Consider the following 16,609-nt stretch of genomic DNA (forward strand, 5'->3'; position numbering starts at 1 on the left):
CCACTTTCCAAATGGAACAATCACATCTTTGAACCATTATCAATCCTTCTTGTCTTTAAGCTTCTGAACCCTCAGCAATTCCTTGATTTTATTTTACATTGTTCTTCTTCCTCCACTCCGTAACTTCAAACGGTGTTAGGAAGGTTGATCCCATCTTAGAATATTGAAGTCAAATGAAATCCTAAAAGTAACTCCTGACTTCAAAATGTACTGAAGCAAAATACTGCAGATGCTTTGAAGCTGAAATAAAAACAGAAAGTGCTGAAGAAATTCAGCAGGTCTGCCAGCATCTGTAGGGAGAGAAACAAAGTCAACATTTCAATTCTAATGTGATTCTTCTAACAGAACTGAATGGGGCTGGTAAATAGAGGCTTTGATGTTCATGCTGGGATAGGGAATGTGAAGTAGGATTGAGTGGAACCGATTGTAAGAATGACTAGAGAATCATACAAAAAGACTGTTGATGGTGATAAAGGAGAATGGAGATGTGAAATGGGTATAACTAAAGGTGTGTGAAAGAGAAAATGGCCTAGTTCTGCTGCCAATAATCTTGCTTTGGCAGATGAAAATCTCAATGTACATGGTTGATGAAATGTGTCTGACTTTTGTAAACATATAAATATAGATAGGTTTTGAAAGATTATATTTCAAAATAATGGCATCTGAGTGTTGATTAATTTTGTGAAAACGTTTAAATAATGACTAGGTGAATCAATCCTTCTGCAACCATAATCTAAACCAGTATGTGTCAGAGTGGCAAGGAACCCCTGACATTGTTCGAAGATTGTTAGATTTGTGTTGGGTTTATGACACAATGTAAACATCAGCTTGTTTTTTGTTCAGGATGAACAAGGATTTATTTTAGCTCAGAAAAAACAGAGAGACTGTGGATTTTTTAGCAGTTTTGGAGGAGACCTGTTTGGGATCAGGAGTGTATTTTACTTTCTCTCCTTGAAAGGAATATATAACACTTCAGAGAATACGTTACATTGGCAGACAGTTAATTTGTGCAACTTAAGACCAGGAGTGTTTAGTTAGAAATGTGCAGCATATTGAAAACAGAGGAAGTCTAAGCTCTCCGGTTTGTCAATATACATGTGAAAGTGTTTCATAGTTCACAGGAAAGAACTGGGAAGGATCAGTTAAATTTAAAGGTTTTAGACAGATCCTCTGAATTTGATGCTATATGGTGACAATATTGGTGAATAGGTGAAAATTTGTTTAGCAGTGTATCTTAACATTTTTCTGCATTGTGTTCTAATATTGAAATAACTTAGCGCAGTTTACTTGATCACTTTTCCTTTTTTGTAGGAAACTTGTATTCCATTCTAAAAGAATATCTGCAGTCTTGCGTGTCTGTTTCTCAGCAAATTTCCATCACGTTAACTGAAAGATAATATCAAACCAGATTTCATTCTGGGATTCACCTGTCCAGTAGTTGTAACAGCTGGGATCATAGCAATGCCCCTATTAGCTTGTGACCAAGTTAACTGCTTGTCCTGGAGCAGCACCAAGGTCACCAATAAATCATAAATTGTTTATTGTGCAATTTGCCAACCCATTATACATTATAGCAATGATAGACAAACCCTCTGTTTTACTCTTTGCCCCTTTACATCATGAACAACATGAATCTCCAATCTCGACATTCACTGCTTATTCTGGATTCTAAGGTGTTCACAGCTGTGCCTGCGTTTTCCTGCTGACAGTTTAAATTTCTTGAAGATTGTGCCATCTCTCATCATTTTTGGCTTCCAATTGCTAACATCCTTTATTGTCTCCCCAGTGAGTTACCAATGGGATTCTTTCTATCAAACATGTCTAGAAGATAAATAATTATGGAGAAGGCTGTTTGTCTTAGAGATACTTTGTATCCTTTGATCAGCACCTGCATACTTGCAGTAATAGTTGAAATTAGTGAACTTGTTTGTTGACATGGCACAACAAGAGGATCGTGTTCCCAAAGGAAGCTAATGGCAATTGAGCAATGTGTGAATACCTGACTCAATATAACAATCATACAATTTAATGATATCTAAATTTGGCCATGCAGCACCTGTGCATTGGGCATTAACTGGCCTCCTAAACCTCCTATGTGGCAGACAGTCAGCACATGATAAATCCAGGTTGAAAGTGTGTCTTGCAAACATATTGATTTTGACTTCTTGTCCCTCCTTTCCATCCTCCTATTCCATTCCACTCGTGCAATTTAACTGATCAACTCAGATATTGCGTGTTGAAGTCAAGATACAAAACCACCTGGTGTCAGCACTGATTTTTGCTCAGTTATTTTCTTTGTTTGAGAGGTCATAAGAAGATGTAGAATGTGAAATATGTCATGTTGGTGCGGTAGAGAATCTTTTTCAGGCCATGAATAAGCCCCATCTCTAGAGTAGCAAAAAGTAAGCTGTACTAGTTGTAACTTATGTTGCAACTAAGATTGAAAAGTTCCAATTTTCCAGCTGTTACCTTTATTCCAATAAGCAAAATGCACTCCACAAAATAAAATACTACTCTCTTTTTTGTTGATTAGATTACCTACAGTTTGGAAACAGGCCTTTTAGCCCAACAAATTCACACCAACTCTCCAAAGAGTAACCCACCCAGACCCATTCCCCCACCCTGATTATGGGCAATCTAGCATGTCCAATTCACCTAATCTGCACATCTTTGAATTGTGGGGGGAAACTGGAGCACCTGGAGGAAACCCACGCAAACATAGGGAGAATGTGCAAACTCCACACAGTCACCCAAGGCGCTATGAGGCAGCAATGCTAACCACTGAGCCATGAAAGTTCTGCACAGACACATATAATGCAGTGCTAGTTTGATGTAGTTGGCAGCACATAAGAAGGTAAGAACATAAACAGGAGCACTTTTAATGCCTCCTGTCTGCTCTGCATGTTAAAAAAGATTATTGCCCAACCAATTTGACCATAAGTCCACTTTCCTGCCTTGTTCCCCATAACCTTTGGCCCCTTTGTCAATCAAAAATCTGTCTGACTCAGTCTTGAATATATTCAATGATATATTGTCTCTTGGGTACTCATCGAGCTGACATTCAAGTCCAGTGCTTTGCAAGTCTGGATTTTCAATAGGTCCCTGCAATTGTTCAGTGTGGTTCTAGCCAGCTTCACTCGTTAGTGATCCATGGCATACTCAGAAGAAGAAGAAGAAGCAGTTCTCTGGGTATGCTAGCTTACATTCCCCTGTCAGTGAATACCACGAACAATTGTTTAACTTATTGCTGAATCTGCAAGGTTGCTGAGCACAAAATAGAAACACAGTGATTGAAAAGCAACATATTTAATCAGTCTTGAATCAATTTAAGATATAATAGAGCTCTTAAGCTAATGTAAGTTTTTAGACATGGTATTTGTTTAAATACATTTCTATTATATAGAGTACAAATAATTTTATATTTTTATATTCATTCCTGGGACGTGGGTTTTGCTGACAAGGCTAGCATTTATTGCTCATTCCAAGATTCCCTTAACTGAATCTATATAGAAGTCAGACTGGACATGGATGGCAAACTTTCTTCTTTAAAGAACTTTGTGAGCCAGAGCAGTTTTTTTTAATGATAATCTGGAAGTTTAGAGGTCATCATTAGTGAGAATAGCTCCACATTCCAGATTCAGTTTATTAATTGAATTTGATCTGTAGTTACCATGATGAAATTTGAACTTTTTGCCTTACTCCTGAGTCTATGCCTCTGGAATGGTAGTGTATTAATATAACCAATATGCTGTGATTGTAAATTTATATTTTCTTAATACATATAAATATTATTTATATGATATAAATGCATCTTTATATAAATACCTAAGTAATAATGCATTTCTTTTTATTTGAGGGTTTTATTTCACAAGAAGAAAAACATTGAGCCTGTAAAACTCCAATTGATCCACACAGCTTAAATGTATTCACATCAACTGCTTCCAAACATTCATTTCATACAAAACACAACCTTGCTGAGACTTTTACTGAGAGAGATTACTCATTGTTAGGTTCTTCACATCACTGTTTGTAGCAGCTTTATCGGTGATACACGACTTACATGTAAGTACTGTATAGATAGAAAAGCCAAGATTGCTAACTTATCTCCAGAATCATTCTCATGGGAATTTCTTAAGCTGTGTTCATATTCACACCCATACCTTTTAGGAACTAACCACGCATCTGCTGCATACAGACCAGTTTTGTGAGAGATCAATTCAGTTGTTTAGAGTAGTCAAAGTTATTTGGGCTGAAAGCAACATGAATGTAATGAGAAACAGCAGCTGCTGTAATAAAGGAAACCTGCACTTCAGTAGTAATAAATTTTTTAAAGGTAAACGATTGTTCTACCTGGAGAGATTGCAATTCATGTACTTTTTAATTTGTGCTTTTTCTTCAGATCATGTCCTGTTCCTGAATACCAGGGAGAGTCTGATAGCTGACTTCACTGAGTTGAGAAGCCCAATTTTTCCAACTCCTATCAGGAACTCTGCATGTGAGGCAAGTCTACTGTTTCTGCTTTACTCAAAGGCTCACCACTGTGTTTCCAAACAATTATTTGTTTGTTCACATAAATGCAATGTGCCAGCAAATTATACTTCTTTGAAGACCTCACTTTGATCCATAATCCATCATCTGTCCATCCAGAGAACTAATTGTCAAGAAATTAATACAAAAGCAAAATGCTGTGAATTGTGGAAATCTGAAATTACAACAATCAGGTAGGTGATGGAAAACACAATAAGTCTGATAGTATCTCTGATAAGAGAAACAGAGTTAACTATTCAAGTCTGTTGAAGAGGGACAGATCTAAAATGTTGAGCGAGGTAAACTGAAGTCCATTGCAGTGGGAACCATAGCAACCAGGCTTAGTTAAATTTAGGAGAAGTCCCATGTCAGTCTCCAATCATCAGGAAGTCCCCATGGTGGCCACCTTAGCGCCTGAAGGTCATTTAATTCTGTTGAGTCTCCCTCATGACTTGATGGAGTTTCTCCACTGGTTCTCTGACTGGTCATTTGTTTTCTTGACAGAATCCCAGCTATTTGTCCCACAGATGTTGAATCCTGTTGAACTCTCCCAACATTTTAGGTTTTTTGACCAACATAACTAAATAGTCAGCCACGAGCTGCAAATATTGGTGGCTATTTGGATCATTTGTTTTTTTGGAATTTTCCATTAGTTTAGACATTGCTGAAATTACACTGCATTTATAACCATATTTTTGATACTGACACCATTTAAAACTTGTTTTAATAGTTTTATATATTTATGAACCAGAGTACATGTGGTACAAGGATAGAGTCAGACTAACAAGTACCTAATTATCTGACTCATTCTTCCTTGCCCGATGAATTGTGAAAAGACTATTGTCAAACAAATCATGTTGATTCACACAATTTCTGATGCTGCACCATGAGCATAGCCACTCTGAGTTAAAATTCATCCAGAAAGTGCATTCGTGAGAACATTTGGAAGAACCTTCAAACAAATAGGAAGGATTTAGAGGGATATGGGCCAAATGCTGGCAAATGGGACTAGGTCAGATTGGGATGCCTGGTCAGCATGGAAGAATTGGACTGATGGGTCTGTTTCTGTTTCCCTTAATGGGTCAAATGGACAACATTATTCAATCCCTTCTTAAGGTCCTTACTGTCTTGCATACCAATGGTCAATCAATTAGTTTAGTCCATGTAATATTAAGAAATGACTGAGGACACAGCAAAGACTGGGAATCCTTAAAGCTTTCCAGCTGTACTGACCAAATTAACATGGTCACCTCTGCCCTGTACAATGAACAAGAATAAGATGTATGTGATAGCAGAGCAGAGCTTGTTTTATTTTTTAACAGTTGTAAATTTAATTTATCCAAGAAAAAACATTTTAGGAAATATTTGCTGAAGCTCCATTGTTTGTGGAAGTAGGCAAAAGTAGGACATTAGCGCACAATTGCAATTCCTGATGAAGCGCTTTTCCCTGAAACGTTGATTCTCCTGTTCCTCGGATGCTGCCTGACCAGCTGTGCTTTTCCAGCACTACACTCTCAACTCTGATCTCCAGCGTTTGCTGACCTCACTTTCTCCACAACTACAAGTACCCAATTTCACAACGGACAATTTTCAGGCTTAGCATGTGGTGACACTACTGGTACAACTATTAACATGCAAAGATCTCACCACTTTTGATCAATTATTGCATAGTTGAAACACCAACTGTGTGTAGATGACTGTCCTTATTTGCTGCGTACACATTGCAAAATGGATAGTACACTCGAAAGTCTCCTTGGACTATGTGCCGCCTTGAAAATTCTTCAGTGCACACCTGCACCAAGTGAATCGTGGATGATATGTTTTCAGATGGGTTCCAATCAGTCTAAGCTTTCATGGACATGCAGATTTCTCTTAAGGGTTTAGCCTGGTAAAGGAAGCTACCATTAAGAAAAAGGAAAAGGTGTTCTTGTACACCAGTCAATGAAGGCAAGCATGCAGGTACAGCAGGTAGTGAAGAAGGCTAATAGCATGCTGGCCTTCATAACAAGAGGAATTGAGTATAGAAGCAAAGAGGTGCTTCTGCAGCTGTACAGGGCCCTGGTGAGACCATACCTGGAGTACTGTGTGCAGTTCTGGTCTCCAAATTTGAGAAAAGACATTCTGGCTATTGAGGGAGTGCAGCGTAGGTTCACGAGGTCAATTCCTGGAATGGCAGGATTACCTTACACTGAAAGACTGAAGCGACTGGGCTTGTATACCCTTGAGTTTCGAAGATTGAGAGGGGATCTGATTGAGACATATAAGATTATGAAAGGATTGGACACTCTGGCAGTAGGAAACATATTTCCACTGATGGGTGAGTGCCGAACCAGAGGACACAGCTTAAAAATATGGGGTAGACCATTTAGGACAGAGCTCAGGAGAAACTTCTTCACCCAGAGAGTGGTGGTGTGTGGAATGCTCTGCCCCAGAGGGCAGTGGAGGCCCATTCTCTGGATTCATTTAAGAAAGAGTTGGATAGAGCTCTCAAAGATAGTGGAATCAAGGGTTATGGAGATAAGGCAGGAACAGAATACTGATTAGGAATGATCAGCCATGATTATATTGAATGGCCTACTCCTGCACCTATTGTCTATTGAAAAGGTCAAGTGATCAATTTGTTCTAAAACAAATTTGAAGTGCATTTAGTCTGCTATTTCCCTCGCAGAGTTAAAATGTGTATTATTCTAAAGAAGGTTTTCAGCAAAATAAGTATTGCAAAGTTAGGTATTTCAAAATAATATTACAACCAATTTGCCCAATCTTTGTTTTTTAATTCCTTCATGAAAAATTCAAGACCTTTCACCTGCTCAAAAGCCTAGACATTGATTATATATTTTTCACCTGGAAACCTGAAGAGTTCCCCACACAGCTGACTGTGTGCAGTTTGCAGAATCTCTCAACACTACAGAGAGTTCCCTCTTGTTATTCAAGCTGCAATCTTTTATCTTCTTATTATATGGCACCATTTCTGTACTCTGTATTAGAAAAGACTTCAAAACCAACTGAAGCATTTTGAATGCTGAAATCAGGTCATCTTTCATAAACTATTACTGAAAGCTTATATTTCCTTGAACAAGCATTAGTCAGAGTGAAAGAATGAGCACCTGTAATTGCTTTGAACAAACAAGGCATAAATTTAATTACATGTGATTGAAAAATGTATTTTTCCTGAAGTGTATTATAGTGGAAAGCTTATTACTGGGGCTTTTCTCAAAGAGAAACCAAGCTGAAATTTGTAAATTTAGGAAAACAGAGCAAGATAATTAAGTCATCCCAGTTTCAAGTTTCGTGCTTAAGAAGCTAATTACAGCGCATCAGTAATGATTGAGTTTGACAAGTAGAAGCAGTGTTCATCCATTACTTTATTTTTGAGTAGACAGCAGAATCTTTGACACAAATGTCAGTTCCCTAGTGTGTGGTTCATGACACCCTCCCCCTCCATTTTGCCTTCAGATTGTTGTCTGTGGCACACTTCTGGTGCTGGCTATTTTGGACACCATTTTAGTCAGGACGTCAATACACAAGTATGAGTATCCACCAGAGGTATGCAGTACAGGATCAATAGATAAGAAGGCCTGTTGATTTCACATCAGTGCTGCTGTTTGAGAATTCAGCACTGCGCTGAAGCCCTCTCTTTGCCCTGCACAGTCAAACACATGTTCAACAGCAGGGAGGACCTCCTACCAACACTACTTTAAGGATGTGAAGCTAACTGTACATTAGTTGCCAATTGATTTATACTGACTGTGGCTGAGTGAAGAATTGTTTGGTAGTGTTCAGTGATGCTTATCATTGCTGAAGTCTGCAGGGAGTGGACTGGCATGTGTTGTAGAGCTTTGTGCTGTCTTCAAATATTTAGTGCAGACCATTTGCTCCCACACAAGGAAGCAGCATCCCCTTGGGCTATGGCATTTAAGGGAGAATGAGACTAGGTGACAAGAAACAGGAAAAGCTGTTGGATGAAGGATGTGGAGGAATGGGGGAGGGAGGGCTGATGATGTGGAGATGTAGTAGGGAGAAAGGCTTTTACAGCAGGAGGCCATCAACAGCCGGCACAGTATGCATTCGAAGATATGTTCACTGGCATGACCACTCCTGTGGGGTGATTGAACTCAGCACTGCATCCATGTTCTCAGACAAGAGTCCTGGCAATGACTATTATGGCTGTCTTTGTCAGGTGGAGGCAATGGCCTCATGGTATTATCACTGGATTATTAATCCAGAGAACCAAGTAATATTCTGGGGAGCTGGGTTTAAATCCTGCCATCGCAGATGGTGGAATTTGAATTCCATAAAAATCTGGAATTAAGAGTCTAATGATAACCATGAATTGTTAGAGAAAAAAAAATCTGGTTCACAAAAGACCTTTAAGGGAGAAAATTTCCATCCTTAACCTCATCTGGCCTAAATGTGACTCCAGACCCACAACAATGTGACTGAATCTTAACAATTAGGGATGCGCAATAAATGCTAGCCTAGCCAGTAATGCCCTCATCCCATGAATAAAAAGTGTGTCCAGTTGTCCATCACGTATTGGCAAACACTCATACCAATACAAACGTGAGTTTTAATCGAACGCAAAAGGGAACGAAACCAAGCTAACTGAGGCTGAATGTCATTTGCACAATACCAATCAGATTTAAGCATCATGACCAAAAAATGTAGAATGGTATGCCAAACCCAGGGCTCTACTGTTGGAAGCAGGTGTCAGTGAGTTTCCGTCTGGCTTATACTATCTGTTGCAGCTGAGCTTTGTCCTGGATAATGTCAGCTTCTTGTATCAAAATGTCAGCATCCTCCTTCTCCTCCTCAGAGGCCTGCTCCTGTTCCCACAATTCTTCAGCATCTAGCTCATTGCCAACTCTAATTGTGTAGAGCACCACATGCCAGGATGATTCAAAACACCCTGCAATGACAATAATTGAGGGCACCCCCAGGCAAGCCCAAGCAGAAGAATTGCATCCTCAGCAGCCCATGCTCTGCTCCACCACTGCACTGGTTCACGCAGGAGTGGCATTATCTCTGCAGTCCAAAGCAGTGAGGTGTCACACTGAGTAGTTGTCCCTCATTAATCAGCCTTGTAAGAACCAGAATGGTATCCCTGTACCAGAATGTACAGATAGTACCAAATGCCAGGGTTGTGGGCACACATCTCCAAGAAGTAGTAAGTGGTAATCGCCTGAAAAGTTATGGAATGGAATCTGATTCTGTTGAGGTATTGAGGTATGGCCCTCTCAGGGGCAAGCACATGCAATCAATAGCACTATGTACCTAGGAGAGCCTTCATATGTTTCCCAATCCAATTGCCCAAACTGCAGCACTGACCTCGCCTTTGGAGAACAAAGTTAACCAGTATGACCTTATACAGATGGGATTAGGCACTGCGTAGATAGTTTCTGGGTGCATAATTGAGGAATACTAACCAGGTCACTCATCTCTCAGAGTGATCTATTGCTGCTGGGTTTGCTATCTGTTCTGCTCCTCCTCCTTCCATCCATACCTCTTTAGGTAGGTAGTCACAGTGACCAATACGCACCCATAGATCATAGACCCCAGATGGGTGTCATTCAGAGCAAGCAGGGAGTTACATCTGATTGATACACTATTATCTGTTTTACTTGTCAAGGTTTTCTGATGTCTCACTTATTTGACAAGTTTGGCCAGATGGGAGTCTGAAAATAAATGAGGGAAGTTGTGGTGTTACCAAGCCTGTTAGCAATTAATAATGGCCATGAATTGGCATCTCACTGCTACAGAGCTAGAATTACAAGCCACATTATTTGCGAAAAGTATAAGTGATGGAGCAAGATGATCTCAACATTGAGATAGGCCATGCTACGTTTGCCTCCATATTGTGCTACACATCTTACTTGGCAAAATCCCTTTGATCTTCCAGGATTCTGCTCCCTTCATTAGCTGTGCCCCTACTCTGTCAGTGTAACTGAATAGAAAATCGACCTTATGGTGTGATGTTACCTTAACAGGGCATTATCGGTGTACTGTATTAGAGAACATAAAATATTGAATGATGCTATCAACTCTGCAATACTGAAAGTATGTCTCAAGTACACACCAATGTTATAGTGTTCAGGAAAAGAGCAGCAAATGGAGACTAACTGGCATTAATAAACTATTAATAAACTATTGTTCAATGATAATCCAATAATGTGGTATTGAACTGGTCACAACTGGAATTTATATGCAAATGGTTAGTTGGTTAATATTAGCTAATGAAAAGTAATTAGACAATTGATTTAATGAATACATGGGAAAAGGAGAACAGTATTCAATTGAGTCACTTGGGAAAATGTAATATAAAGTGTACCATTTCTTAATGATTCTTATTGATTAAGTCTGCAAATTGTATATAGTTTTACAACTTGGCAATATTACACTTCAGCTTGATTTTCTCATCTACGGTTCAACTGGCTCAGGCCTTGTGGAGAAGCAGATTGCTGATACTTCTGTCCCTTTCTGATTCCAGTCGTGGAGTGTTGGTATGCAATAAGGGATAAGGTTTAGGTCTATGATGGACACTTAACATTAGATTAACCAAATAAAGAAATCATTTCCATTTTTGTATAGCTTTTTAAATCCTCACAGTAGCTCAAAGCACTTCAAATCATTTGGAAGTGTAGTCACTCTTGTCGTAGGTATTGTAAAGTTACTTTTGTTTTCCTGAAAGGGGCTGATCATAAGACAGCTTACGAGAGATGCATTTCATTTTATCTCTGTTTCAATCCCTTATGTTAGTAAATTGTTATCACTTCAAGCATGAAGGACTAGAAAACTAGATAGAGAGATCTGTAGCTCTGGAGGAGGATCTCCTGTTAAGAGATTGAGAAAGGAAAGCATGCCTCAATTATGCATTTTCTTAAATGACTATAATAAGAGAAGCTTCACCATCAAATCAGCACTTTCCTTCTCCTTCTGCTTCTATTTGTTTCCCTGCCTCAGTGCAACATTGTACCTCCACTTGTGTTTGTGCACACCACTATTAAGACACAAGAGGATAATTTAGCCTTGGTTTTAATGGTGCCTCGTTTTGTAATTTCCTCCACCCTCAGATTGCCAATGAAACATGGCAGTATAGCTTGTTTATTGTATGAATTTAAACACAGACTCTGATTGTATGTGTATCATTTTTATATGCAGGTTCGCATGTCGCTATGTCTGTACGGAACACTAATGGGAAATCTTTCTTTCTTGGTTGTGGAAAACAAGACGGATCAGGAATATGTCAGGACACTGTGGGAATTTGCAAATATTACTGGCTTGGGAAGCTGGCAAAAAGCAACATTGAAATTGCCAGATGTGTCTGAAAGGTATAGTGTTTTCTTATTTACATGTGAGAAATGATCCGGCCCTTTTACTTAGCCAGGAAATTGTCCATCGTGCTGCTTACTTTAGCTTACAGCTTATGTGTCTATTCATGATATGTAGAAAATAAGGCTTGTATTCATTAGATTTATTTATTTATTGACACGTGTATTACAAATACAGTGAAAAATGATGTTTTGTGTCACCACTCCTCAGCACCATCTTGAAACACAGAATATAAAGCCAGAAAATGCAGCAATAGAGTTCATCTTCATATTTCCTTCCTGTTTCGGGCTCTGGGGTCTTTAGAGTGGGCTCGAGTATGATCATCACCTCCACCAGCACTCCTGCGACTGCCATGCCCTGACTGAACCATTGACCCAACTCCGATCTCCTACATCCCAACCCTGAGACTGCCAGGCCTGAGCCAGAGCTGGTCATCGGCCTGGGGCTAATCTCCATACCCAAGCTGAAGTCACCCGCACAAGGCAGTTGGCCAGCCCTGAGACCTGCCGATCCTTTGGACACTCAGCAGCCCCACTGACACCATTGCCACCACTGACTGAGCCCATCAACAGAAAGCAAAAAGGTCAAAGAAAAGCATGAGAAAAGGTAAAAAGAAAAAGAAAGGTGTATAGAAGAAAGGAGTGGACAAGCTCAGGGTTCAGAAGGCCAAGTGTTGCCTACCCCGCCATCATTTATACAGTACCCTTCACAACCTCAGCATGTCTCAAGATGTTTTATAACTATTACTTGCTTTATATTGCAGTCACTGTCGTAATGTAGATACCATGGCAGATAAATAGTACACAGTAAGTTCTCACAAACTGCAATGAGAGGACAAGATCATTTGTTTTCGTAATGTTGATTTAGTGATAGATCCTAATCAAGACATTAGGGATAATTCCAGTGCTCTTCTTTGCTTGGGAAGTGTGGCATCTTTAACACTTTGAGAGCACAGACAGATCCTCTCTTTAACAGCACACCTGAAATACAACACCTCTCACACAGCAGCACACCTTGCTCTTGTTTGTGGATCGAGGCAGAAACCTGCAGGTTTTTGATTTGGAGTTCAGTGACCTACCAGTCCGGCATTCCCGATGAAGGGCTTTTGCTCGAAAGTCCATTCTCCTGCTCCTTGGATGCTGCCTGACCTGCTGTGCTTTTCCAGTGCCACACTCTCGACTCTAATCTACAGCATCTGCAGTCCTCACCTTCACCTACCACTCCGGCATGGCTAGCGACTATGAGACATAGGAGTGAAAGTAAGGCCATTCAGCCCATGAAGTCCACTCCACTATTCAATCATGGCTGATGGGTATCTCAATGTCACTTAACACACTCTTCCTGTATCCCTTAATTCCTTGCAAGATTAAGAACTTATCAATCGCTGTCTTGAAGACATTTAATGTCCTGGCCTCCACTGTGCTCTGTGGCAATGCATTCAACAGGCCCACCACTCTCTGTCTGAAGAAATGTCTCCTCATTTCCATTTTAAATTGACCCCCTCTAATTCTAAGGCTATGCCCAAGGGTCCTAGTATCCCTGCCTGTCGGAAACAAATTCCCAGCATCCACCCTTTCTAAACCATGCATTATGTTGCAAATTTCTATTAGATCTCCCCTCAACCTTCTAAACTCTAATGAATACAATCCCAGGGTTCTCAGCCGTTCATCATATGTTAGGCCGACCATTCCAGGGATCATCCATGTGAATCTCCGCTGGACACGCTCCAGTGCCAGCATGTCCTTCCTGAGGTGTGGGGCCCAAACTTGGACACAGTATTCCAAATGGGGCTTAACCAGAGCTTTATAAAGTCTCAGTAGCGCATTGTTGCTTTTACATTCCAACCCTCTTGAGATAAGTGACACCCTACATTTGCTTTCTTAATCACGGACTCAACCTGCAAGTCAACCTTTACAGAATCCTAGACTAATACTCCAAGTTCCCTTTGTACTTTGGCTTTATGAATTTTCTCTCCGTTTAGAAAATAGTCCATGCCTGTATTCTTTTTTCCAAAGTGCAACACCTCACATTTGCTCACATTGAATTTCATCAGCCATTTCCTGGACCACTCTCCTAAACCATCTAAATCTTTCTGCAGCCTCCCCACCTCCTCAGTACTACCTGCCTGTCCGCCTAACGTCGTATCATTGGCAAACTTTGCCAGAATGCCCCAGTCCCTTCATCCAGATCATAAATATATAAAGTGAACAGCTCCAGCCCCAACACAGAACCCTGCGGGACACCACTTGTCACTATCTGCCATTCTGAAAAAGATCCTTTTATCCCAACTCTCTACCTTCTGTCAGATAACCAATCCTCAATCCATGCCAGTAGCTCACCTCAAACACCATGGGCCCTCAACTTACTCAGCAGCCTCCCGTGAGGAACCTTATCAAAGTCCTTTTGGAATTCTAGGTAGATAACATCCACAAGGTTTCTCTGGTCTAACCTACTTGTTACTTCTTCAAAGAATTCTAACAGGTTTGTCAGGCACAACCTCCACTTACTAAATCCATGCTGACTTGTTCTAATCCAACCCTGCACTTCCAATTATTTAGAAATCTCATCCTTAACGATGGACTCTAGAATTTTACCTACAACCCAGGTTAGGTTAATTGGCCTGTAATTTTCCATCTTTTGTCTCGATCTTTTCGTGAACAAGGGGGTTACAACAGTGAGTTTCCAATCATCTGGGACTTTCCCTGACTCCAGTGATTTTTGAAAGATCTCAACCAATGCCTCCGCTATTTCTTCAGCCACTTCCCTCAGAACTCTAGGATGTAGCCCATCAAGGCCAGGAGATTTATCAATTTTTAGACCTTTTAGCTTTTCGAGCACTTTTTCTTTTGTAATGGCTACCACACTCAACTCTGCCCCTTGACTCTCCTAAATTGTTGGGATATTACTCATGTCATCCACTGTGAAGACTGACTCAAAGCATTTATTAAGTTCTTCAGCTATTTCCTTATCTCCCATCACTAGCCTTCCTCCTTAATTTGAAACGGCCCAATTTCTACTTTTGCCTCTCATTTGTTTTTATGTATTGAAAGAAACTTTTACTATCATTTCTAATATTACTGGCTAGCCTACCTTCATATTTGATGCTCTCCTTCCTTATTTCTCTCTTTGTTATCCTCTGTTTGTTTCTGTAGTCTTCCCAATCTTCTGATTTCCCAGTGCTCTTGTCCACTTTATAGGCTCTCTCTTTTTCTTTGATACATTTTCTGATTTCCTTTGTCAGCCATGGCTGTCTTATACCCCATGTACCTTCCCCCGGATAATTTTTTTTTGGGATGAATCTCTGTACTGTGTCCTCAATTACACCCAGAAACCCCTACCATTGTTGCTCTACTGTCTTCCCCGCTAAGCTCTGCTTCCAGTTAATTTTCGTCAGTTCCTCTCTCATGCCCCTGTAATTACCTTTATTAAACTGTAAGACCATTACATCTGATTTTGCCTTCTCTCTATCAAACTGCAGATTGAACACTGCTATATTATGATCACTGCCTCCGAAGTGTTCCATTACTTTAAGATCCTTTATAAAGTCTGGCTCATTACATAGTACTAAGTCCAGAATAGCCTGCTCCCCTGTGGGCTCCATCACAAGCTGTTCCAAAAAGCCATCCTGTAGGCATTCCATGAATTCCCTTTCTTTGGATCCACCGGCAACATTATTCACCCAGTCCACCTGCATGTTGAAGTCCCCCATGATCACCGTGATCTTGCCTTTCTGGCAAGCCCTATCTATTTCATGGTACATGTTGCGCCCCTGGTCCTGACCACTACTGGGAGGTCTGCACATAACTCCCATTAGGGTTTTTTTGTCTTTGTGGTTCCTCAACTCCACCCACACAGACTCCACATCATCTGACCCTATGTCATTCAGTGCCATAGATTTAATTTCATTCTTAACTAACAAGGCAACCCTGCCCCCTCTGCCCACCTCCCTGTCTTTTCGATATGTTGTAAATCCTTGGATGTTTAACTGCCAGTCCTGACCCCCCTGCAACCATGTCTCTGTGATGCCTATCACATCATCATCAGTCACGATGATTCATGTCGTTAATTCATCTACTCTATTACGAATGCTTCGAGCATTCAGATAAAGCACCTTAATGCTAATTTTCTTATCCTCATGATTTCCATCACTTCTATTGGTGTGTCCAAAGTTATCCTTCCTTTTTGCTTCATTCCTAGTCTGCCTCGGACTTAAACCCTGCACACATGCTAACCTGCTGCTTATCTTTCTACTTGACACCATACTCCCTGTTACTTTCCCTTTCCCTTTCCCTTCCCCCCGCCCCACAAGTTTAAAGTCCTAGTGACCACCCTATTTATCCTTTTCGCCAGAACACTGGTTCCTCATTGGTTCAAGTGGAGACTGTCCCATCAGTACAGATCGCCCCAGTTCCCAGTTGCCAATATCCCATGAAATGGAATCCGTCTTTCCCAAACCAATCTCGTAGCCACGTGTTTACTTCCCTAATTTTCTTATCCCGATGCCAATTAGCACATGGCTCAGGTAGTAATCCAGAGATTATGACCCTCAAGGACTGTTCTTCAATTTCCTTCCTACTGCTTGATACTCCCCAAACAGGTCCTCCTTCCTAGCTTTGCCTATATTGTTTGTGCCAATGTGGACTACAACAACTGGATCCTCTCTCTCCGAGTCTAATATCCATTCAAGCTGGTCGGAGATGTCCTGCACCCTCGTACCGGGCAGGCAACACACCATGTGGGACTCTCGATCCGG

At 40.6% G+C, this 16,609-nt stretch overlaps 1 protein-coding gene across 1 annotated transcript in view; it reads left to right on the forward strand.

Moving 5' to 3' along the window:
* Positions 1 to 16,609, forward strand: part of LOC122552709 (ALK tyrosine kinase receptor-like) — a 1,076,775-nt gene that overhangs the window by 718,000 nt on the left and 342,166 nt on the right. The window contains exons 8-9 of the mRNA XM_087991243.1: positions 4,400 to 4,500; positions 11,686 to 11,855. Coding sequence (XP_087847369.1) covers positions 4,400 to 4,500; positions 11,686 to 11,855 — 271 coding nt within the window. The remainder of the gene's footprint in view (positions 1 to 4,399; positions 4,501 to 11,685; positions 11,856 to 16,609) is intronic.

Source organism: Chiloscyllium plagiosum, unplaced genomic scaffold (assembly GCF_037043375.1).
Source record: "Chiloscyllium plagiosum isolate Xiang-an unplaced genomic scaffold, Cpla_swu_hap1 HiC_scaffold_10, whole genome shotgun sequence".
Taxonomy (NCBI): Eukaryota; Metazoa; Chordata; class Chondrichthyes; order Orectolobiformes; family Hemiscylliidae; genus Chiloscyllium; species Chiloscyllium plagiosum.